Genomic DNA, 24,737 nt, shown 5'->3' on the forward strand with positions numbered 1-24,737 from the left:
CCCCCCCCGCCCTGCTCAGCCTCAGGCAGGTCTTGTCCCTCCTCCTTCACCCGACACGGGTGTCCTTCCATCTGTAGGGCCCTTCTGCGTGTAGCGAGGGCCTCCCCTCGCGCTTGCCGGGCAACGACAGGAGGACTTGGAATCACACGTGCCGTGGTGTGTGTGTGTGTTTGTTTCTCCCAGGCACACCCCCTGGCCATTCTCTGTTTGCAGCCAAAGCCTCCCCCCCACACACACACACTGTTTTCTCTTCCTCATACCGCTCTGCAGATCAGCTGTTGACTCTGTTGTGAAGCTGACGTAGCCACCATTTGAGGGTCCAAAAGCAGTGTGGGGTAGGGGTGGTGGAGAGCCAGTGAGCCTCTGGGAGACACCAAAGTACTGTCACACGCATGATACAAAGTTTGGCGTAATGGTAAAGTGCGCGGACTCTAATCTGGAAGAACCTGGTTTGATTCCCCACTCCTCCAGTTGCAGCTGCTGGGTGACCTTGGGCAAGCCATAGTTCTGACTAGAGCTGTCCTTGAAAAAGAGCAGTTTCTGTCAGAGCTCTCTCAGCCCCACCTGCCTCACAGGCAGTGTTCCCTCTAAGCTGAGTTAGTGTGAGCTACCTCACAGTTTTTTAGCCCCCAGCTCACACATATTTGTCTCAGCTCAGGAAGGAGGGCTCCAGAGCAAACTAATTTATGCAGCAGCCGAATTGCTCACTCACAATTTTAATGCCAGTAGCTCACAAAGTAGAATTTTTGCTCACAAGACTCCACAGCTTAGAGGGAGCATTGCTCACAAGGTGTCTGTTGTGGGGAGGGGAAGGGAAAGGAGATTGTAAGCCACTCTGAGACTCCTTCGGGTAGTGAAGGGAAGGGTATAAATCCAATCTCTTCTTCTTCTTCGATCCCCCACTCCTCCACATGCAGCTGCTGGTGTGACCTTGGGTCAGTCACAAGTTCTCTCAGAGCTGTTCTCTTAGGAGCAGTCCTCGAGAGCGCTCTCTCAGCCCCACCTACCTCTCAAAGTGTCTGTTGTGGGGAGGGGAAAGGAAAGGAGATTGTAAGCCGCTCTGAGACTCCCTTGGGTAGTGAAGGGTGGGGTACAAACCCAATCTCTTCTCTCTTCTTCCTCCTACTCCTCCTCATGCTGCTTCCGTATGACCCTGATGCCTTTGTAATGTGTGGATGGGTAGGCTGAGAGACATCTTCCCTTTCATGCCCAAAGGAAATGACATCTCTCCTACTGAAGCTCACAGCATGGGGTTGGTCAGATGTCTGTGGGTCTTCTTGTGTAACATGGTTTGGGAGCATGAAATGTGTGATCATGACTCAGATTCACACACACACACACACACACACACCCCGCCTGCCTCAGACTTTCAAGGGCCAGAGAGAGAGAGAGAGAGAGAGAGAGAGAGAGAGAGAGAGAGAGAGCGAGCGCATGACCGAACCACATGGGATTTTGCTAGGAGTGGCCTGGCTGGAGCGCTGGAAAAATCTCGTGCCTGATTTGGGCAGTTTCCACATGGAAGTTTTTCTCTCCTTGTGCTTTAAAATGAGGACTTTTGGAGGGGCCGGGGCCAGAAGCATCTACATGACATTGCAGTCTAATCTGCCTCTTTCCAGGTTTTCTCCCATCTTCCATCAACTCTTTCCTTAACCCGCTTTACTCTGAGGTTTTAGGGAGGAATGCAGTCTGAGTGCGTTATCGTGCTCTCTGGATGGGAAGGCCTGCGCTCTCAAAGTATGCCCACATTGATGTGATTTTCATAGAATCATAGAATGTCAGAGTTGGAAGGGACCTTGCAGGTCATCTAGTCCAGCCCCCTGCACTCTGCAGGAGCATAGCTGAAAGGCAGCCCTACATACCTACAACGTACCCGAAAGATGGTCGTCCAGCCTCCGCTTGGAAACGTCCAGCGAAGGAGCCTCCACCACCTCCCGAGGCAGTCTGTGTTCCACTGCTCAACCACTCTGACAGTCAGGAAGTTTCTCCTGATATTCAACTGGTAACGGCTCCCTTGTAATTTCCACCCATTAGATCCAGTCTTGCAATCTGGAGCAAGAGAGAACGGATCTGCTCCACCTGGGTTGGCGCAGTCCCCACGATGCCACTGGCTGGGATTTGGGGGGGCTTTTTAAAATTGATAATTGCTGTTGAGGTATTCTGGGGCTAGAACAACTACCAACCATAATTAAAGTCCTTAAAAATATCCTCGAGGAGTAGTATAGGGTGGCGCTGGAGGAAAACTGCAGCCACAAGCAGCCGGCGGCAGGAAAAGGCAGAGGAACCTCCGGTGGCGCAGGGGCTCTGCCCGCCAGAGTGCGCGGCCTCGGCCTTCACGGCAGCAGTGCGGGCAACACAGGAAGTGCTCCCTGCGGGGAAGCGGCCCTCGTCCCCCCCGACACCTGCCTCCCCAGCACAGCCGTGGCTCGTGGGTGGCGCTGGGTCCAGGCGCCCTCGGTGGCCTGTTGCTGCCAATGTGCTTCGCTGACCGCCAGGCAGAGGGGAGCCAGGCCTTTAGAGCCGGGAGGGGGCAGGGTGGGTGTGGGGGGGGTTTGGTGCCTAAAGCCCAGACGCCGGCAGAACCGAGATCTGGGCCTGGGAAAACAGCTGGAGTCCAGCAGTTGTAGGTGGGTGGATGAAATCCAGGGGGTGACGTGTGGACCGGCTGCCGCCGCCTCCCCCACAGTGATTACTTTCTGAAGGGACTGATGCACCAACCCCGCCTGGAAGCCAGAGCTGCTGTCGTGAGCCGGCCCCTTCAGAAACTGATGACAGTTCTGACCTGCCTTTTCCTCTGCCGCTTCTCCTGCGCAAACACAAACCTCTTAAGTCGAAGAGGGCCAAGGACGGAGAACCTTCTCAGAGGGCGCGGCCATGTGGGTCTGCCGCAGAACAGCTCGAGGTTCAAGTCCAGGAGCCCCTCAGGGACACCAGCAAGAATCTGGGCGTAGGACCCTCGGAGAGCCAAAGCGCTCTGGCGGAGGGAGCTCAGGTCTAGCCGTCCAAAATGTTTTGTCGATGGAGAGAGGATTTGTACAAATGGAATGAGTGCCATCCAGTCGTGATCTTGGCAGGAAGCTGTCTTAGGCCATACAGGCCCTGGAGGAGGAGGAGGAGGGGGAATGGGGCACTTCTCGGCCCTCTGCAAGCTGTGTTCCCTGCAGGGCTGGAGGTCAAAAGAAGGAAGTCCCAACGCCCGGGAACGTTCCCAAATTAGGAAAGAAAGAGGGGTGTATGTGGGGGGCCTCACTGTGCTGGTTGGGAAATGCAGCCCGGTCCCTGGGAGTGTTTTAGTGGGAAATGCTAATGTGGGTTTCCAGTGCTGAGGAAGTTTAATCATCAAATAAAAAGAGTACACGTGGTCTGTTCACCATCAGGCCGAGCAGGAATACAAAAAAAAAGGGAAAACACAAAGTCCTCTAAGCCCTAACTCTGCACGTATCTTAGGGTATGCTAGTTTAAAGTTGCAGTATTCATAATGCTCCGTTACCTTTGTTCTCAGTGTTGGGAGTTCAGCACACTGTCCCTCAACGCATGGTCAAGGTGGAGTCCCTAAGTCAAGGCTTAGCCCTTCGTGTGTTCTTCCCATCCAAGGAGATGAACAAAGAGGAGAAAGATTCCTTTTATGTCTTGAGAACTATGGCTTGCCCAAGGTCATCCAGCAGCTGCACGTGAAGGAGTAGGGAATCAAACTCGGTTCTCCCAGATCAGAGTCTGCACACTTCACCACTACGCCAAAAGAAAGTCCATCCACTGTGCAAGGATTCTGGAGACCACCTTCCACGCAGTCTCTGCCAGCCCAGGAGAAGGGGGCTTATTTCCCAGCCCGTCCCCTGCCATGCCGCGCGGGTGGGGCGCCTCCTTCCAACCCTGGATGCGGCCGGCATCCCATATTCGCCCAGCAGCCACAACAGCTTTCCAAGGAGCTCAGCTCCTGGGTGTGAAAAGGCAGCCGCCCATCAGCTTGTCCTGGTGTGAGGGAGCCCTACGACCAGTGGCTCGACAGCTGTTCTGCTTGGTGGTGTTTTTTTTTGTGTAAATGGACATCCTGCCCTTCCTTGCACAAGAGCACTCAAGACCCTACGCCAAGGTGGCACAGCTCTGGTTTCACAGCAGACAAGCAGCCGAATAAGCAGAATAAAAGCCCAACACAACATCACTGTTCTGCTGACTCTGTAGGGACCGCAGCTAATTCACTTCATTTGCACAACAACGAAAACGGCCTGCAGGCGAACGGGCCTGGCTTCTCTCCAGATCAGCTGCATGTTTGCTTGGCAAAGCATCTACTTCGTTCATCACCTGCTTGTCTCCACCTGCCACAAAGCAGTCTGCAGCGTCCTCCTCCCCTCCCGGCTGGCCTCAGAACCGGCAGCAGCACCAGCAGCACCCCCCCCCCCAGGCTGAGAGGGCGTGACTGGCCCGAGGCCACCATCACCCAGCAAGCATCCACGGCAGAGAGGGGATTCGAACCAGGGCCTCCCCTACTGCACACCACCGGGGCAGATGATGGGACGCTGTTCTGGCGGAGAGTAGCTCAGGGCCTTGCTGGACTGAATCCAGACGCCCTCCAGGGGCACAGCACTGCCAAGCGGAGGAGGGCACCCTGTGGAACCAAAACCGGCTGCAGCCCCTTCCGGTCTGGACTCTGGAGTGCTGAGAGGCTGGTGGGAATGCTCTCTACACTGGTCCAGAGAGGAGGGCTGTGCAGAATGGGGCCCGCCACACCCTTGGAGCCATGCCGGTGAAGCCCCTGGTCAGCTGCTGCGCTCCTGCAGAGTGAAAGCCAGGGGTTGGACTAGATGACCTGCAAGGTCCCTTCCAACTCTCACATCCCATGGTTCTGTGTGAGGAGGACAGATCTGGTATCTGGGAAATCTTTTCACACCTTCCTTCAGATGGGGCCAGGCTGTGGTAAAATGCCTCCCCCCCCCCCGAAGATCTCATTGATGATGTCAATAACTGGTATGCATCTCCAATGCCCTGAAGTCCAGCTGCAAGTGGGAAGCTGGTGAAAGAGGAAAGGTCGGGAGAAGGAGTCATCTATCTGCCAAGCACCCCCCCCCCCCGGCTCAGAGATGCTAACGGCCCTGGCCAGGGTGAGGGGAAAAGGGCTACCGACTAACGCCTCTGCTAGATGGTCACACCTAAAGAAGAGACACTGAGGAAGCCACAAGGCTAGACGCTGTTTCTTCCTCTTGGGCCAGGAAGATCATAAGAACATAAGAGAGAAGCCAGTGTTGGATCAGGCCAAGGGCCCCTCCAGTCCAACACTCTGGGTCACACAGTGGCCAAAAATATCATTAGGTGCCCTCAGGAGGTCCAGCAGTGGGGCCAGGACACTAGAAGCCCTCCCACTGTTGACCCCCCCAAGCACCAAGAAGACAGAGCACCCCTTGCCCCAGAGTCCCTGTCTATACCTTGTGGCTAATAGCCACTGATGGACCTCTGCTCCATATGTTCATCCAATTCCCTCTTATAAGAACATCAGAGAAGCCAAATGTTGGATCAGGCCAATGGCCCATCCAGTCCAACACTCTGGGTCACACAGGGGCCAGAAATGCCAGGTGCCCTCAGGAGGTCCAGCAGTGGGGCCAGGACACTAGAAGCCCTCCCACTGTTGACCCCCCCAACAGCACCAAGAAGACAGAGCATCACTTGCCCCAGACTGAGAGTTCCTATCTAGACCTTGTAGCTAATAGCCACGGATGGACCTCTGCTCCACATGTTCATCCAATTCCCTCTTATAAGAACATCAGAGGAGCCAATGTTGGATCAGGCCAGTGGCCCCTCCAGCCCAACACTCCTCTGTCACACGGTGGCCAGAAATACCATCAAGTCCCATCAGAAGGTCCATCAGTGGGGCCTCGAGGGGGACATATCCCCAAGGGGAGGTTATAAATTCTGATAAGAGCTGTCCTTGAAAAGGAGCAGTTTCTGTCAGAGTTCTCTCAGCCCCACCCGCCTCACAGGGTGTCTGTGGTGGGGAGGGGGAGGGAAAGGCGTTTGTGAGCCGCTCTGAGACTCCCTTGGGGGTAGTGAAGGGCCATGGGGTATGAATCCAGTCTCTTCAGCCTCTCTCTCCTCTTCCAGGGTCCTGGCTTGCCATCTGCCCGTATCCATGCGGCTCAGGGGTCTGGCTCGAGTAACCTGTGCCTTGCTTCATAATTGCTGGGCACACCAATAGTCTGTAAAGGTCGGCCTAGGGTGTGTGGCTGAGCCGGCACAAAAACAGAATGACCCCCCCCCCCCCGGGGGTTCCCCCCCCGAGGATCTCGCGTTCAGTGGTGCACTGTCTCTGCACATGGAGGTTCTGTTTGGCAGTCACATACCTGTTGGTAGGTCTGACCTCGGTGAGCTTGTCTGATCTCTTTGCAAAGCCTTCTGTGCCAGCAGGGATCACATCCAAGGCTCCCTCTCAGCTGTGGAAGTCCTGTGAGCAAAAGTCCTACTTGGTGAGCTCTCCTGGGCATTCAAGTGGTGAGCGAGCAATTCGGCTCCTGCATCAATCAGTTTGCTCTGGAGCCCCATCCCCCCTAAGCGAAGACAAAAGTGTGTGAGCCGGAGGGTAAAAAACTGTGAGCTGGCTCACACTCACTCAGCTCAGAGGGAACACTGATCACATTCAGTTCTGCAAGTGAATTTATGTGTTATGGGTGGCAGTCACGCCTGCAGTGTTCCAGCGCTGGGGCAGATGTGGGGCTAAAAGAGTCGTCTCTACCTTGGGGATCTCTTTGAGCCAGTCTCCCTCTGTTTCCGGCAGTGCCCAGAGAAATGCTTGTGGGAAAGCAGGGCGTGGAGGCCAAGGCCTTTCCCTGCCCCATCTTCCCACCCTCCGGGAATCAGAGGTCTGCTGCTGCTGCTGCTGCTGCTGCTGCCGCCACTGCCTCTGGAAATAGCGGCTCCGTTTAGCTGCCATGGCCGGGATGGAGCAGTTGGGAGCATTAAGAAGCTGGATCTGGTAGCAGCGGACTGGCCTGGTGGATGGGATGGACTGGTGAACCCCCACTTTCTAGAGGCACCCCCGGTGGAACTGCCGAGCAGAGCTCTGGCTCTGTGCATTCCCGCTTAGGGGTGTGGGAGAGCTGAAGCTTGAGCCTCAGACATGCCGATTCTCTGACATCATGGGAACAAGCTGCAAACTTACAGACCTGGGCTGCTTCCTTGAAAACATGCCCCTTTTCTCAAGCCAAGCCAAGGCCAATCAAATGATAGATGCTGCTGAAGTCAAATGAAGATTGTCAATTGCTTTGCCGTATTTAGGAGTATAGCGGAGATGCTGCATTTACTTGCTTCAAGTTCTTATCCAGGTAGTGACTGAGGATCTATTCTGCTATGGTCAGGGGCCTCACCTGGAGTCCTGTGTCCAGTTTTGGGCACCACATTTTAGGAAGGATGTTGACAAGCTCGAGTGTGTCCAGAAGAGAGCAACCAGGAGGGTGAGAGGGTTGGAATCCAAGTCTTACGAGGAAAGGCTGAAAGAGTTGGGTATGTTTAGCCTGGGAAAGAGAAGGCTTAGAGGGGACATGATTGCAGTCTTCAAGTATCTGAAGGGCTGTCATGTGTAGAAGATGGAGCAGATCTATTCTCTCTTGCTCCAGATTGCAAGACGAGATCTAATGGGTGGAAATTACAAGGGAGTCGATACCGACTGAATATCCGGAGAAACTTCCTAACTGTCAGAGTGGTTGAGCAGTGGAACAGACCGCCTCGGGAGGTGGTGGGTGCTCCTTCGCTGAACGTTTCCAAGCGGAGGCTGTCTGACCCTCTTTCGGGTATGTTGTAGGGCTCTCTTTCGGCTGTGCTCCTGCAGAGTGCAGGGGGTTGGACTAGATGACCTGCAAGGTCCCTTCCAACTCTTAACATTCTATGATCTCCAGTGGTACCTCACCCACCCCTTTCACATTCTCTTTATTGTCGCCACAGCCCAGCTTGTAAAAACCCACAACTTTCTCTTTATTATCGCCACAGCCCAGCTTGTAAAAACCCACAACTTTCCCGCCCACATTAAGGATTCCAGGCAGCTGATGAAATAAAACTCACAGAGACACCAATTTAAAGAATGCACAACCCAGCCAGCCCCACACCCCAGTCCCTACAAAAAAACACGAGGACCCCCCCCCTCGGGGCCAGGGCTGGCTTGACAGGAGCAGCTCACCCACTGGGCTGAGGCCTGCAGGCCAAAGGGGCTGCGAGATGTCTGCTTGCCCTGGAGGAGGAAGCCGTGCACCATCCATGCAGCCGCACACCCTGAGCCTTGCAAGGCCTCTTCCCGCTCCCGCCCCCACCCCGACCCACTGCCAGGTAGCTTCAGACCAGAGCTGTCTCAGCCCACCTGGAGGTCAGGTAGGGTTGCCAGGTCTGGGTTGGAAACTACCTGGAGACTTTGGGGGTGGAGCCAGGAGAGGGCGGGGTTTGGGGAGGGGAGGGGCCTCCGCAGGGCACAATGCCGCAGAGTCCCCCCCCCTTCCAAGCAGCCAAGCTCAGCCACTCTCTGGGGTGATTCAGTCAGGGATGATTCGATCCCAGTACCTAACACACAGTGACTTTCTTCTGAGCCCAAGGGCATTGGACTGCCGTGTCAGTGTGCCCAGCCCCTCCAGTCGTCCAGTTTAGAACTCTTTTGGATGGCAGACACGGGGGGGGGGGCTTTTCTGTCATGCCCTGGGATGTGTGTCCCCCACCCCACCCCACCCCACTGTTCTCTTGCTTGGCCTGGCGAGAATCCCTCATGAAGTCGAGAGCTTGCTCGCCCCTTCCTCTCACTTTGCCCCCTTCCCGTTGGCAGCATGACCTTCCCATTGCTGACTTTGGCCAAGTGGGAGGAGGCCGCCCTCTGGCTGCTGAAGAGCCTCTCCTTGCCTCTCTGGAGAGGGCAGGACGTTAGTCTCTGTGCTGCCGCCAGGCAAGGTAGGCAGGAGGGCTCTCAAGAGACCGCAGCAGCAGCATCCACTGCCAGCCGGGGCGCTGGTGGTCCGCCGGGCCTCTCCAGGGGACGAGGGGGGGGCTTTGCCATTTTCTGAAGGCAGCAGAAAGCAGCAGTGGCAGCGGGGGGGGCTGGAGCCCTGCTTATAAGGCATGCAAAACACCACACCCAACACACTCCCCCCTGATAGGCTATTGACATCACACTGCTTATCTGTAGGTTGGTTCCTGGATCCAGGCGAGCTATTGTCCTGGAGAAGCAAGCTCAGCCTGTTCTAGGTTCAGCTAGAGGAAAGGCTTAGGCTCGATCCATAACAGGAGACGTCTGCCGGGGACGGTGCGGCTGAATCGCCACCAGCAGGGCTTCAGCGCCATGGCCCCTCGGGCTGAGCTGGGCCCTGAGGAACCTGTCTGCTCCCCCTCCCCCCCCGTCGAGAACCCCTCCTCCCTCAGACACCGTTGGTGGCGAGACCGCCTGGGCAAGACTCCCCTTCCCAGGGCATCGGAGACACAGCGGGGGAAATCCCCTGACACGCGAGTGTGTGTGTGTGTGTGTGTGTGGGGGGGGGGAGCAATGCCCCCTCTAAGCTCTAGAGTCTCGTGAGCAAAAATCCTACTTTGTGAGCTACCGGCATGAAAGCTGCGAGTGAAGGATTCGGCTGCTGCATCAATCAGTTTGCTCCTTCCTGAGCGGAGACGGAAATGTGCGAGCCGGAGACTAAAAAACTGGGAGCTGGCTCGCACGGACTCAGCTTAGAGGGAACGCTGGAGGGAAGGGGGGGGGAGCAGGAGCCCTTTGCCGTAACAAAGGGACCATGGAGCCTTTTCAGTTCTGTTTGGGAACGGAGGAGGCATCCTCTCCTGAGCCGAAGGGCTCCTGCCGCCTCCTGCCCCTTGGAGGCAGACCTCTTGGAAGGCCGAGGAGGAGGAGGAGGAGGAGGAGAGGCCGAGGCAGCCGGGGAGGACAGGGGAGCCTGTTGTGCCTGGGGAGGGGGGGAAGCACAGGAGGGTCTGCAGCTGACCCGGGGCTCAGGGCGGAGGGAGGGGGTCCGCCCCACTCCCCTTTGCCTCCCGCAGCCCCCCAAGAAACCTGTGCTTGGGAAGCCGGAATGGAGGGGGCTGGAGGGATACCAGAGAGCGGGAGGGCAGGGCAAGTGCCCGCGGGCACACGGCTCTGTCACTCCGTCCGGTCCCTTTGCGTGCCCTCTGGCCTCGCACGCCCACCGCCGCTCTGTGCCACCCTGCCCGCCTTCCCCCCCCCACCACACCCTACTTGTGTCGCCCCGTCCCCTAAGCTTTCAAAGGGTTTTGCGGAGGTGGGGGCCTTCCCAATGTTACGGGGTCTGGAGGGAGTCCAGGGGGGTGACGCCCGTGTCGTGGGGGGGGGACAGGGAGGGAGGTGAAGTCAGAGACCGGCGATTCGGTCCCTGAACCGGACAGATCTGGACCGTCGCTGCTTCGAATCTAGATCACAAACAAATCTATTGAAATGTTTATTTGCGTACTTACATTTATAATCTGCCTTTCTTGTTCAAGGTAAGGGTAGATTACAGAATTAGAAGACAAAGTGACAAAAACCAGTATAATACAGACAGAAAAAACGATATAAAGTGTTGAACTTATTATAGGAGAAGCTTTAAATATTAAATAAGTGTGCCTGCACTAAAAAGCTGATACCCAAAACAAAACTTTGTTGGTCTTAAAGGTGCCTGACTGGACTCAAACTTCCGTTCTGTTGCTTCAGGTGAACAGAGCGACCCCCCCACCTGAATCTATATACAACCTGCTGTTAGTCAAAACGGATACAATAAATGCAAAATGTATAATCACACACCTGAAGTTCAAATCTTGTCAATAAACACAATTTATTTTATTTTTATTTATTTATTTATCCTTGGATTTATATCCCGCCCTACCCCAAAGGCTCAGTAGTAGCACTTTACTATACTGTGCGGTTTAAAGGGTTTTAGAATTGTTTTAATCTAATTTATATTTTATGTTTTTATTGTAACTGTGTGCTGTTCTTGTGTAAGCTGCCCTGGGCCCGCCTTGGCTGGGAGGGAGGGGCAAAAATTCATTACATAAATACATGGAGGGGAAATGATCCCCAAATAAAAGATTCTGCATTTGATTCATCTAGGAACAATGCATATTCAAGAACTGATTATATATCCTTGTGCCAAAGAGTTGATGTCGGGCAGTCTTTGATTCAAGCCATAAAGCGGTTTCTGACCGTGCACCAGAGTCTGTGCCACCCGCCCGTGTCACGTCTATGGTTACGGTTAAAGAGAACAATTGCTGACAAGCGAACACTGGAGATCCGCTCTGATGAAGGGAGCCTCGACTCTTGAGCGTTTATACTCCCAAAATCTTGCTCGTCTGTAAGGTGCTGCTGGACTTGAAGATAGCCGGAAATCCAGCCATTCTTTGGAATTAATGCTGCCCCCGGGTGGCCCCAAGACATTTCCTGGGGTGCAAAACTCTTATAAGGGGTGTTCTCATGGGTGAAACCTCAGGGAATAAGAACCAACAGGATGCTGCCGAAAAAAAACTATATTTTGGAAGAAGCAGACATATTGGGAGGGGGAGGGACATAAAGGATGAGGTGGGCATAAAATTCATGGAGAATGCATTGGAAAATGAGCTGAACTGGAAACTGTATGGGGGGGGTTTTGCTATCAAGTCACGGTTGACTTATGGTGACCCCCTGGGGGGGGGGTGTTTCAAGGCAAGACGCGTTCAGGGGTGTGGTTTTGGCCGTTGCCTGCCTCTGTGTCACCCCCCCGAACCTCCTTGGAGGTCTCCCGTCCAAATAGCAGCCGGGGCCGGCCCTGCTCAGCTTCTGAGATCCGACGAGGTCTGGCCAGCCTGGGCCATCCCGCTCAGATCAATGAAAAATTTAGGAGATAATAAAAGCCAGACAATATTAAAGGTAAAGGGTAAAGGTTTCCCTCGCTCGAAAGCCAGTCGAATCCGACTCTAGGGATGCGGTGCTCATCTCCGTTTCCAAGCCAAAGAGCCAGCGCTGTCCGAAGACGTTTCCGTGGTCATGTGGCCGGCATGACTAGATGGATATTATAATCAAACGTATTATGAATTTTACTAATCAAAATTTTCAAGTACGGGCAAGGTACTTAAGAAAGAAGTAAGGTGTTTTGAATAACGAATAGTCAGAAAGAACACTAATGTGATGCAAAAGGTATCAATCAGCAATTTGATTTTTTTGATCAGGTCATCCCTCAGTAAACAGGGTAAATTCCTGTCCGGATGAGACTGGAATGCAGTTGAAGGGGGAGGATCACAAAGCTGCAGTACACAAAGCTACAGTTTGGTGTCGTGGTTAAGTGCGCGGACTCTAATCTGGGAGAATGGGGTTTGATTCCCCGTTACTTCACATGCAGCTGCTGGTGTGACCTTGGGTCAGTCACAAGTCCTCTCAGAGCTGTTCTCTCAAGCGCAGTCCTCGAAAGAACTCTCTCCACCCCACCTACCTCACAGGCAGTGTTCCCTCTAAGCTGAGTTAGTGTGAGCTAGCTCATGGTTTTTTAGCCTCTGGCTCACATATTTTTGCCTTAGCTCAGGAAGGAGGGCTCCAGAGCAAACTAATTTATGCAGTAGCCAAATCGCTCACTCACAACTTTATTGCCAGTAGCTCATAAAGTAGTGTTTTTGCTCACAAGACTCCACAGCTTAGAGGGAACATTGCTCACAGGGTGTCTGTTGTGGGGAGGGGAAGGGAAAGGAGTTTGTAAGCCGCTCTGAGACTCCTCCGGGTAGTGAAGGGTGGGGGATAAATCCAATCTCTTCTTGAAGTAACAGAAAGAGTAGCAAGATGAGTTATTTTAAAAAAATTTAGAAAGACAAGGTTCCTGGTTTGGATGGGTCCTCAGATGCATTTTATAGATGATTTTCAGATATTTTAATGCCTCATTTCACATTGTTGTGTAATAATATACAAGAAGGGAATGTTGATCCAGACATGTGACATAAAACTAGGCTGATGGTTGTTTCAGAACCGGGAAAAAGTGTCAGATGCATGGAACCAGAGAGGCCTCCCCACTACCCTCCTCAGTCAAGACGCCCAAATATTTTCAGCTGTTTTGGCAACTGGAACAAGTGCTCTGACACACCACTACGTGGATAAATGGACAACCAAGAGATGCAGTAGACAGAATTTTAAAGGTTGTGCATTATAGCAACCAAACTAAAAAGTCAGTAGCTATCCTGTCTTGAGATGCGCATAAAGCGTTTTGCAGATTGGAATATTACACTGGGGGGAGATTAACTGTGTGGCCGTCACAGAAATCTCTGGCTCCCGTCCCCCATCTGCGCTTCATAACTCTGCACCCTCCAGATTTCTGTCGTGTTTGACTCCTGAGGTGTCAAAAGAATTTCAACTCCAGGCACACTTAGCAAGCATAGCGGACATAATTTTAGCTCACTGATAAAAAAAGGTCTCGTTATCTTTTTCCCCTCCCAATAGACCGTGTGACGTAGGGTGGAGCCTTTTGCCTTCCCACCCCTTCGGAGGCAGACAGGCAGAGCACGCTGCCCCCCTCCCGGCTGGTGTGACTGGGCCGTCTGTCTGTGGGCACCCTTGCATTTGAACCTGTGGTCTCCTTTGCAGGCCATGCGATCTCCCTTCCTGGCTCAAAGAAGATCCCGCAGCTGTTTTGGATGCACTCCCTGAATTTGAGACCGGATTAAAGAATGGCGCAAGTTTTGCGTATGGAGACTGGCTTCCCAGGTGGGTATGCAAACATTGCTTTTTGTCTGTATTCCAGCGGTGTGGGGCGTTCACTCTGTGGCGGGAGCTACAAGCATCTCTTCCGTTGCTTTGAGTGGCACATCAGGGGAGGTTGTTTTGAATTCTTGTTTCATGGACCTGAGGTGGGTGGGGTGCTGATGGGAAGTGGGTTGGAGCCAGGCTTCTGGTGTATGGGCAGTGTAAACAGTTTGCCTTTTTCACCCAAAGCTCATAAAGTCCAGCTGAGTGGATACTGGAGTTAGTGCAATGTCTACTGCCTTGGCAGATGTTGGGTTTTGAGTCTCCTTGGTGTTTCCGAGTGCCAGGTGGCAGATCCCACCTTGGCAGTCCACCAGCTGGGCGCGCTCGGAATACTGGCCGCACTCTGCCGTGTCGCTTGGCCTGGGCGCCCACAACCCAGCGCTGCGCCAAATCAGGACAGGAACAGTGACTCTGTGCACACTCAGGCCGTTCCCGTTTTGCACTCATAGCCTGCCAGATCCCAGTTTCTTGAAGCAGGCAGCAGTGTGTTGATGATAAAATGAGCAATTGATTAACAGAAACAGCCCAACTGAAAAAGAGTTTATGATGCTTCTGGAAGGTACCTGGAGTTTGGCTGAGCACCCGGCTGAGGCAAATGATCCATCACTGAGCACTGGTCACCAAGGAGTTAGTGCCTCTCTGTGTGTTGTTTCATTCATGACTTTGTGTGTGACTGGAAAGACCTCTCTCAGATGAGCCTGTGGCTAGGGCTGTAGATGGAACCAAGCATCAGATCGATGCTTTGACATGTATATTTGCAGATAAGAACAGTTGATTTGCTAGGAAAGCAGAAATAGAGAATTTTATGGCTTATTATATTATTATTTATCCTTCTTATTTTGTTGTGCTCATTATTTTATTATACTGTTTCTACTTAGTGATCTGCTTTGAGCTTGCTTCTGGAAAAGTGGCATATTTGTTTTTTCTAAATGTATAAATTAGAGGACTTCCCCCACTTATTGCTGCAAGAGGTCTGGTTCTCTTGAACAAAAATGTCCTCTGTTCATTGGGAGAAATGCAGTAATGTCATGGAATGTCCATAAACATGACAAAACATGTCCATAAACATGACATAACATGACTAAAGGTTGCTAAATATGCTGCTACCAGGGCCAGGGCTTTTTTGATGGCAGCTCCTACCTGGTGGAATGAGCTCCCAGAGGAGATCAGGGCCCTGCGGGACCTAGTACAGTTCCGCCAGGCTTTTGAATAGGGGCCGCCGCCGCCACTGTACCACCACCGTGTTGTCATCTTTGTTGGTGGAATTTTCTACAAGGTGCGCCGGCCCTGGGATGGAAGAACTGACAAAGTGAAGTACTCACCAGAAGAGATGTCAGCGTTCCCCGGAGCGTATCATCGGAATCCCCATCTTGGAATTGTTATAGTTTACTGTTGAGCACCGATATTTTAATTGTAATGATTACTGGTTTTAAATTGTTTTATGTGTGGGATTTGCCTCTTACGTTAGCCGCCCTGAGCCCATGTGGAAGGGCGGGATATAAATCTAATAAATAAATAAATAATATATATATATAAATAGTTGCTCCTGACTTGAAACTCTCCATGCACAACTTCAATCTATTTTTTTATTAAAACATGCATATTCCCTCCTTTCCTTGTGGTTCGAACATTATGTTACCCAATCTTATCATATGGAGGGTGCTGAACCAGATTTTTAGAAATGGAAATAGTTGAGCTGATCTGTGTCCCCTTCCTGTTGTGCAGGGAAAGCCAACCCCGCCTCCGCTACGTCCTTTCATGGGAAGGATCCAGATGTGCACTATTCGGTGGAGACCCCCTACGGCTACCGCCTGGACCTGGACTTTCTCAAATATGTGGATGACATTGAGAAAGGCAACACCATCAAGCGCATTCCGGTCCACCGCCGACCACGGTACAGCTCATTGCCGCGGGGTTATGGCTACACCGGCTCTTGGTGGACGTCCACGGAGTCGCTCTGCTCCAACGCCAGCATGGACAGTCAGCACTCCTCCTATTCGTATTGCGGACGCAGCTTCTACCCACAGTACAGCCATGCCATGTCGAGCAACTTCAATGCCCGTGTGGAGAAGACCTTGCTGGACGCCAGGAAGAAGCTGGAAGACCAAGCGGGCTCCGGCGAGGAGGACAGGCCCAGGGCCAGTGGCCTCCGAAGCCTGAGCCACAGCAGCATCTCCGGATCCACCAGCTCCCTGGTGGGAAACCCAAGCCTCTCCCGCCAGGCTTCCCACAACGGTTCGCAGCAGGGTGCCCCTGGACAGTTCACACCTGTCGGCTCCGGGCTGTCCACCCCGGTCTCACCGACCCCGGGACACCTGCAGCACGTCCGGGAGCAGATGGCGGTGGCCCTGAGGAAGCTGCGCCTGCTGGAGGAGCAGGTGAAGATGGTGCCGGTGCTCCAGGTGAAGGTCTCCGTGCTCCAGGAGGAGAAGCGGCAGCTGAGCGTCCAGCTGAAGAGCCAGAAGTTCCTGGGCCACCCGGGGGGGCCCCTCGGCAGGGGCAGGTCCAGGGGGGAGCTCTACATAGACATCCCGGAGGAAGGGGCAGGGGGGGGGAAGGCGGAGGAGGGCGCAGGCGGGAAGGAGGTGAGGTCGGTGGCTGTGGGGAGGTCGGCCGAAGAGGCAGAGGGCGGGAAGTGTGACGTGGCGGTGGCCGTCCGGGAGGAGGAGCTGGGCTGGCCTTCCCTGGAGGAGGCCGAGCGGCAGAGCCCGGCCACGCACGCCCTGTCAGCCAAGGTCGCGGTGCTGGAAAGGCAGCTGGAGAGGGCGCTCCAAGAGCTCCAGGCCGCCCAGCGGAACACGGAGCATCGGGGCAAGGAGAAGGAGGACAAGTGGACGTCCACGGGGAACGGGAGCGGCCCGGCAGAATGGGGGGCGGGGGGAGCGGGTGCAGAGCAGCGGGACGAAGGGCCCCCCCAGAGGCACCGGGAGGCCTCCGTTGGCCAGAATGTGGCTGAGGTGGTCCAGGGGGAAAGCGAGCCAGAGGTGGTCACCAGCACGGCCACAGGGCCAGGCCACAGGCCATGGGAGGAGGCACGCCGCCTGGAGACGGAAGAGTCCGGTACCAGCCCCAGACCCTTGGCGGGCAGAGACCCGGGGGCCCAGGGAGCCACGATGCCCCTCCGCTCCACGTATCACAGTGAAGAGGTGATGGAGACCACGTTCCCCACCCACGCCGGCCCTGCGAACGCAACGACCACGTTCCATTCTGTGAAAAAGATCAGCATCATCAGCACAGAGGAGGACCGGACGGGGAAGCCGGAGACAGGTAGGGGGAGGGGCCCGTTTGCCCTGGAGCAGAAGCAGCAGCCACATCTCCCCACCCCCCCACCCCCCCCAGTCCCACCTGTCTTCAAACTGTGCTCCCGCCCAGTTCGTCTTCTAACACATCCAAAGTGCTGATAGACCCAGAGGGGCCGCCGGGTTAGTTTGTTTGTAGCAGCAGAAAAGAGCAAGAGAGCCCAGAAGCCCCTTAAAGACCGACCGGATGAGTGGCAGGGGGAGGAGCTTTCCTGGGTCACTGCAGTGCTCCCTCTCAGCTGAGTCAGCGTGAGCCAGCTCACAGTCTTTTAGCCTCCGGCTCACACAGTTTTGCCTTAGCTCAGGAAGGATGGGGCTCCAGAGCAGACTGATTCATGCAGGGGCCAAATCGCTCGCTCACAACTTTAATGCCAGCAGCTCACAAAGTAGGATTTTTGCTCACAGGACTCCACGGCTTAGAGGGAGCCTTGGCCACTGGAATCTGAAGAAGGGAGCAGGGGGACTCCGGGAAGCTCCTGGCCGGCCACTAATTCTGTGAGTCTTTAAGCGGCTGCTGGGCTCTTGCTCTTTTCTAAAGGGCTGATAAACAGCAACGGTGCTAGAAAGGATGAGGGCAACCGGGCTGTCTCCTCTCCCTGCCCCCCCCAAAGGCCCCCATTCATTCTGTGTGGAACCGTGGCCGTGCCTGAGGTTTCCTCTGAGCGGAGTTAAAGTTAGCCCCAGAAGGCATGAATCTCAGCAGCCAAACCCCCTCCAACCCAGAAGGTCTGGAAAAGTTCCGCCTCTGAGGACCCTCCAGCGTCACCATGGTCTCTGCCTGGTCTGGGCCCAGCAGCCATACCTGCACCTAGTTCTAGGTCTGTCCCCCCCCCCCAAGCTGCAAATGTACAGCAGAGCCCTCTCCAAAGTTCCCTCTCCACCCCCTGCAACTCTTCTATTAAAAGGGTTTCGTGTATTGAAGATGCAGATTTTTACCAGCTGCTTACAGAAAGAGATGCTCTTAAAATAGTCTCTGCTGTTCCCAGGATGAGATCAAAGAATGCAAGCCTCAGTTGCAGGGGTCACTTCGTAGAAAAAGAGGTGCAGGAGCTCATTAGCATAGCTCATTAGCATAACTCATTTGCATATTCCACACCCCCTGACGTCACCGAAAGTGTGTCAGAAGGCAACACACACCGCTCAGGCTCCAATGGACTCTTTTGGATGGCTAGCTATTGGCGGGGGGGAAGGTGCAGATCTGTCCTCGCAGAGGAGGGAGAGCTTGCACCTGAATAAACCTTGACCTTAAAGGTGCCACTGGACTGTTTTGGGCCGGGGGGGCAGGGTGCGGGGCTCTGCAACTTGACTGGCTGCTTCTTGCTCTGACTGAGGGCTGCTGGGAACAGGGGGCAGGGCTTGTTGCATGTGCCCGCCCACAGGGCTCTTTACTACCGGAGCTCCGCTCCTGTGCGCTCCGGCAGGAAATGACCCCTGCTCAGTTGTGAAATGTCTTGGATGCGTTTTTGTTTTGTAAAAGACCCTCTTTCTAGTTGGGGAGCAGCCTGAGTGAGCCCGACGGGACTCGGCTGTCTGCTGTGACGCCCCTCTCCGGGAGGCTGGGACTGGAAACCAGGCGTGTGCTTGATTTTGCTAGTCACGGTGGGATGAGCAGCCTCGGATGGGGCTTCTGGGCCTGGGAGGCGGTGGGGGGGAGGGGGGGGCTGCAGTTCAGCACGCTCTCAGTGCCGCGCCAGGTTCTCAGGTGCCCTGTGAGGGGGAAAGAGGAGGAGGCTCCCGCTGCGTGCCCACAGGCCAGAAGACCTCAGGGTTTGGGGAGGGAGCCCCACGCTGCCATGTGTCCTGCGTGGCTCCTGTTCCCCCCGTGGCTGTGTCTCAGGTGGAGAGCCCTGGGCTGTCGTGGCTGCTCTCTGGGCAGCACGGGGGATAAAGAGATGACAGATGGCGGCATCTGTATCGCTGCTGTGGGGACTCCCCAGGTCGTCTGGCCGCCTTGTTTGGTTCCTCCGTTGCTGATGTGTCTCTGGGGATCCAGCAACACGGAAGCCGGGAACGGGATGTGGCCTCAGGCAGGCGTCCCTAGGAAAGGTGAGTGTGGACTAGTGGAAAGAGGGCCAGCCTCTGAGTTGGTCAGCTGCAAACTGATTGGTCAGCTGAACAATTAAATTCCACATCTTACATAAATTCAAAAAGGGCTTTCCTCACAATCCTGAATGAAAACAACCCCTTCTCCTAAGTGAGAGTCCTCTGTCAGCTGGTGGTGCCCATGAGCCGACCCTTTCCCAGAGTCCCTTGAGAACACTCCGCCCCCCACGCGCCCCCCCCCCCCCGATCTGGGGAGCAGTAGAAGTCTCCCCTGCAGGTCCCACGATTGTTCCCAATGGTCACTGGCAGATCCTTGTACAGGCATTTGTTGGCCAGTTTGGAAGTCAGTGAATAAAAAGCTCTGCAGTGTTCTGGGAAGCCGTCTTCTGCTGGCAGCTGTTCAGCTCTGTCTGTCTGTCTGTCTGTCTGTCCGCCTGCCTGCCTGCCTGTCAGGTTCTTGTGTGTCAGAAAATCACGTCTGTTGGTCACACCACCCACCCTATACGACAGCCCCTCCTCACTTTGGATCCCTGTTAAATGTGGGCAGGGTTCTGGCACAAGTGAGGCCCACCCACCCTACAGAGGAGAAAGAACCGGGGGGGGGGGCAGGACAGCCAGCCTCATGCACCCCATATGGTGAGGAACATCAGAGAACCTAAGAGAATCCCATGCTGGATCAGGCCAATGGCCCCTCCAGTCCAACACTCTGTGTCACACGGTGGCCAGAAATACCAGGTGCCATCAGGAGGTCCAGCAGTGGGGCCAGGACACCAGAAGCCCTCCCACTGTTGCCCCCCCCCCCAAGCACCAAGAAGACAGAGCATCACTTGCCTCGGACCGAGAGTTCCTACCTATACCTTGTGGCTCATAGCCACTGATGGACCTCTGCTCCATATGCTTGTCTAATTCCCTCTTATAAGAACATAAGAGAAGCCAGTGTTGGACCAGGCCAGTGGCCCATCCAGTCCAACACTCTGTGTCACACGGTGGCCAGAAACACTAGGTGCCCTCAGGAGGTCCAGCAGTGGGGCCAGATGACACTAGAAGCCATCCCACTGTCCCCCCCCCCCCAAGCACCAAGAATACAGAGCATCCCTTGCCCCAGACCGAGAGTTCCTATCTATACCTTGTGGCTGAGCCACTGATGGACCTCTGCTCCATATGTTCATCCAATTCTCTCTAATAAGAACATAAGAGAGAAGCCAATGTTGGATCAGGCCAGTGGCCCATCCAGTCTGACACTCTGTGTCATGCAGTGACCAAAAACACCAGGGGCCCTCAGGAGGTCCAGCAGTGGGGCCAGGATGCTAGAAGCCCTCCCACTGTTGACCCCTCCCTGAAGCACCAAGAACACAGAGCATCCCTTGGCCCAGACCGAGAGCTCCTATCTATACCTTGTGGCTCATAGCCACTGAGGGACCTCTGCTCCATACGTTTATCCAATCCCCTCTTGAAGCTGTCCATGCTTGTAGCTGCCACCTCCTCCTGTGGCAGTGAACTCTATGGGTTCATCACTCTTTGGGTGATGAAGGACATCCTTCCTTTTGTCCATTCTAACCAACTAACTGCTCAGGGAAGGGGGGGAGGGGCCGGGGCTGATGCCTGCCTTCTGTCCCCTGTTCCAGAGACCCTCTGTCTCCCCCAGGAGCCTCGCTCGGGTGCACCGGGTGAGCAGGAGGACCCAGGTAAGGAGGCGGGGGTGGACCGTTGGCCGTGAGGTCCTCTGCGGAGGCCCCCTCTGACCGCAGCTGCCTTTCTTCCATTTCCCCACAGCTGCATGCACAGCGGGGGTCCGATCGGTCACGGAGGAGGAGGTGAAGGAGCCCACGGGCCTCCCTGGCAGCCAGAAGCACTTGCAGTCGGTGGGCGTCAACGGCGGGTACGGCAAAGCCCTCCTCCCTGCAGTACGACCCAATGGGAGGCTTTTCAGGTGTCCATCCCGGACTTCTGGGCTGGAGCGGTGGCCTTGGGCGGCATCCAGAGGGCAGCTTCACACACACGCCACCCCCTGGTGTCCCGCTGAGCCCTTTGCCCGGAGCATGGCGTGCGTGAGGCTTGCTTTGTGGGTGCGGCCTCAGCGGTCTTCTCTCACCGCCGCTTTTAGACTGTGCCTCCCTTCCCGGGGAGGCCTCATCCTCCTTTCCCTCTGTGGGGGTTCCAAACGGGAGCCGTGGAGAAATCCTCCATGGGGAAGGGATGGGATGGCACGGAGCCGCTCTTGGGTTCTCTCCTCCTCTCTGGGGGAGGAATCTAGGTACGGCAAAGCCCTCCTCCCTGCAGCATGACCCAACGGGAGGCTTTTTGGGTGTCCATCCCGGACGTCTGGGCTGAAGCGGTGGCCTCGGGCAGCATCTAGAGGGCAGCTTCACACACACACACCCCGTGTCCCGCTGAGCCCTTTGCCCGGAACATGACGTGCGTGAGGCTGGCTTTGTGGGTGCAGGCACCGCCGGCTTTAGACTGTGCCTCCCTTCCCAAGGAGGCCTCATCCTCCTTTCCCTCTGGGGGGGTTCCAAAGGGGAGCCGTGGAGAAATCCTCCGTAGGGAAGAGATGGGATGGCACGGAGCCGCTCTTGGGTTCTCTCCTCCTCTCTGGGGGAGGAATCTAGGACCGCTTTCCCGAGCCTCTCTGGCCCTTCTCACTTGCCGTTGCTCCTCCCAGGTACGAGTCCCCCTCCTCCTCCTCTGAAGACTCCAGCACAGCAGAGAACGTCTCGGACAACGAGAGCACGGAGAGCGAATACCACGAGGCGAGTGACGGGCTCCTTGCAGGGCAGGCGTCTGCGGCTGAGCCCCCCACGGCACCCCCGACAGCCACGGAGACGGCTCGTTCAGGAGCACCCGCTGAAGGGGAAGGAAGACTCATGGCTAAAAGCAAGGAGCAAGCAGACGATCCTGGGTAAACGGGAGCTGCACTTTCCTGCAACTGTTGTTGTGGTCTTCTGTGGAGGCACGGATTGGCCTGCGCCCCGATGTGGGGCTTCACAGGAGCCGTGGCCATCAGCCTCTGTGTTCAGGGCTACCACGACTCTCTGCCCCTTTTTGGGGTTAAACCAGGCGATGTGACTGGCTGCTGTTACATGTCTGAAAGGCACTCTGCGTGTGCCCAGAGGCATTGCCTCCTTAGATCCAGGCTGTGATGCATTCCTGGTGGCAAGTAGAAGGACAACTGGGAAAGAAACCTGGCTCTGGTGAAATTCCTACATTTTTGATGGTTTTTCAAAGGATGCCGGGGGTCCCTTTCTGATGGGTGGCCAAGCAGCAGCAACGGCCTTGCCATCAGGATGTGGCTCCAAGTAGACCGGGTCTTGTGTCGACAGGCTGGTTTCCCACAGAGAAGCTGAAGGGGAGCTGACGAGGGTTTTTGTCTCGCATCAAGACAAACAAAAAACACTTTGTAAAATATATCCAGAACAGGAAAACAGCCAGGGAAGCAGTGGGGCCTTTGGACGACAAAGGAATAAAGGGATTGCTGAAGGAAGGTGGGGAGACGGCAGAGAAGCTCAGTGGCTTTTTTGCTTCTGTGCTCACCGTGGAAAGTGTGGGGCACAGACCCACGCCACAGCCCCTATTTTCAGGAAGGGAATCTGAAGAACTCGGCCAAATTGAAGTGATCAGAAATGAGAGTCTAGATCTACTGGGGAAATTAAGACCCAATAATTCTCCAGGTCCTGATAGCATACATCCGAGAGCATACATCCGAGAGTTAGTGATCTACTAACCTGTATATGTAACCTGTCACTAAATTCAGCTGCTGTACCAGAAAACTGGAGAGTAGCAAATGTGACACTAATTTTTAAAAAGAGATCCAGAGGGGAACCAGGCCAGTCAGCCTAAGGTCTATCCCAGGCAAATTAGTGGAAACCGTAATCAAAGATAGAATTGTTAGGCACATAGAAGGACAAAGCCTGCTGATGGAAAATCAGCATGGCTTCTGCAAAAGGAAGTCCTGCCTCACCAACCTTTGGGAGCTCTTTGAGAAAGGGAACAAGCATGTCGACAACAGTGACCTGGTAGACATTATATACCTGGACTTTCAAAAGGCTTTTGACAGAGGGTACCTCACCAAAGACTCCCAGATAAACTTAGCAGTTATGGGACTCACCCCCACTCACACTGAAGGTAAGGGAGCCCCCCCCCCCCCCCGCATATACACCGCAGGCATTTCTGTCTCCCCCCTCTGCCCTGGATACAGCACGAGGTGCTTCCCTCCGCCCCTCGCCAGTTCTCTTCCCTTGGCATTGCGCACCCCGAACTCACCTGCCTCAGCCTCCATCACTAAAGACATCCCACAAGTCCCCAGGACAAGCAGAACAGCGCTAACTGCTTTCCTTTCTTTTTTCCTCTCCCCCTCCCGCCTTGCCACACAGAAAAACCCTTCTCCGGAGGACCTGCAAACTTTTTCTTGCCTCGTCCAGGCCCACCTCTCCTTCCTCCCTTCTCTTTGGCCTCCTGCTCCAGGAAAGCCTATGGGCAAACACGGGGGTGGGAAGGGACAGGAAGAGCGCAAGAGAGAAAGACAGCAGTCCTCTTGGAACCCAGGCAAAAGCCACAGCAGCCCAGCATCCTTGGCAGGTAGAATTCTTTGGTGCCCTGCGCTGGGGGGAAAATCACTGTGCTACAATTTGAAAATTGGTGCGCTAGCACATGATAGCACAACTTAGCGTGACCTCCGTCCACTGGCTGTGGGGGGGGGGGTCTGCTCCTCAGCAGTAAGGCCCAGGAAAGGGGGGGGCCTTTAGGGATCAGGGAAGGCAGGTCCACGCCATTGTCAGTTTCTTGGTCATGTAAGTTTGACTTTCCCCCAAATGTGGTCTTTAGTCTCCAGGGAAGAGCTCTGAACAAAAACGTTTTAGCCCTTCTGCGTTCTCTTCTTCTTTCCGCACTCTTTAGAACTCTCTCCTTCAAAAACTCACACACACACACCCCTGTGTCCTTTTCCTCCTTCCTCCTCCTCCTCTCTCCCCAGGAAGGGGCTCAGCCAGGAACTGCGCTCCGCCTGTCAAGCCCTGCAGAAATACCTGGAGAGCCCTGAGGAGGCGCACATGGAGGAAGCAACGGTATTTTGTTCCCAACTCCTCCAAGGTGGGAGAGAGCAGCTGGATGGGCCGTGGGACTCCCAGGCGTGGAGCCTCCTGGGTCTGTGGGGAGATACCTGCAGAGCTCCTTCCAGTAGACAGCAAAGGGACAATTTGTTACCTGCTCCCCCCCCTCCCGCCCCCGTTTCCCAGACCGACCTCCTCCTGAAGCAAAATCTCCTCTGCAAGTGGGGCAGCCCCAAGATAACGCCCGCTCTCATCTCACCCGGGAATCTGGGCCTAGACCTGCCCTCCCAGGCAGTAAAGGCCACTTTGAGTCCTGTTAATCAATTAAGGCCCAGGTCACACGGAGAATTTGCCGCGCGAAAGGCGGATTTTCGGGGCGCGATCACACCACAACATCTGGCAAGCGTCGCGCACCCGTGGCCAACCCGTGGCGTGCCGCTGAAGATGCGCAGTTAAAAAGTACCTGCAAAGATCTACTAGCAAATGGTTTGCCACGGGCTGCAGACAGACTCGTTCGGTGTGATCGTGCCGGCACGCGCCTATTTCCTCCGGCCGTCCTCTTCGGTGCGCCAACGTCGCGTCTGATCACATGATGGCAGATCAGAATGTGACGACGCAAATAGCCACGCCCCCCCCCCCCCG

General features: G+C 55.0%; 1 protein-coding gene across 2 annotated transcripts in view; it reads left to right on the plus strand.

Moving 5' to 3' along the window:
- Positions 1 to 24,737, plus strand: part of KANK2 (KN motif and ankyrin repeat domains 2) — an 85,076-nt gene that overhangs the window by 48,754 nt on the left and 11,585 nt on the right. The window contains exons 3-7 of one of the 2 annotated variants that reach the window (XM_015405389.1): positions 13,547 to 13,666; positions 15,434 to 16,975; positions 20,824 to 20,980; positions 21,713 to 21,949; positions 24,020 to 24,110. In XM_015405389.1, the coding sequence (XP_015260875.1) occupies positions 13,630 to 13,666; positions 15,434 to 16,975; positions 20,824 to 20,980; positions 21,713 to 21,949; positions 24,020 to 24,110 (2,064 nt within the window). In that variant the 5' untranslated portion in view covers positions 13,547 to 13,629. The remainder of the gene's footprint in view (positions 1 to 13,546; positions 13,667 to 15,433; positions 16,976 to 20,823; positions 20,981 to 21,712; positions 21,950 to 24,019; positions 24,111 to 24,737) is intronic. The other variant, XM_015405390.1, reaches the window with a different exon arrangement.

The sequence above is a fragment of the Gekko japonicus genome, unplaced genomic scaffold, assembly GCF_001447785.1.
Source record: "Gekko japonicus isolate JY-2015 unplaced genomic scaffold, Gekko_japonicus_V1.1 scaffold1211, whole genome shotgun sequence".
NCBI classification, from domain to species: domain Eukaryota; kingdom Metazoa; phylum Chordata; class Lepidosauria; order Squamata; family Gekkonidae; genus Gekko; species Gekko japonicus.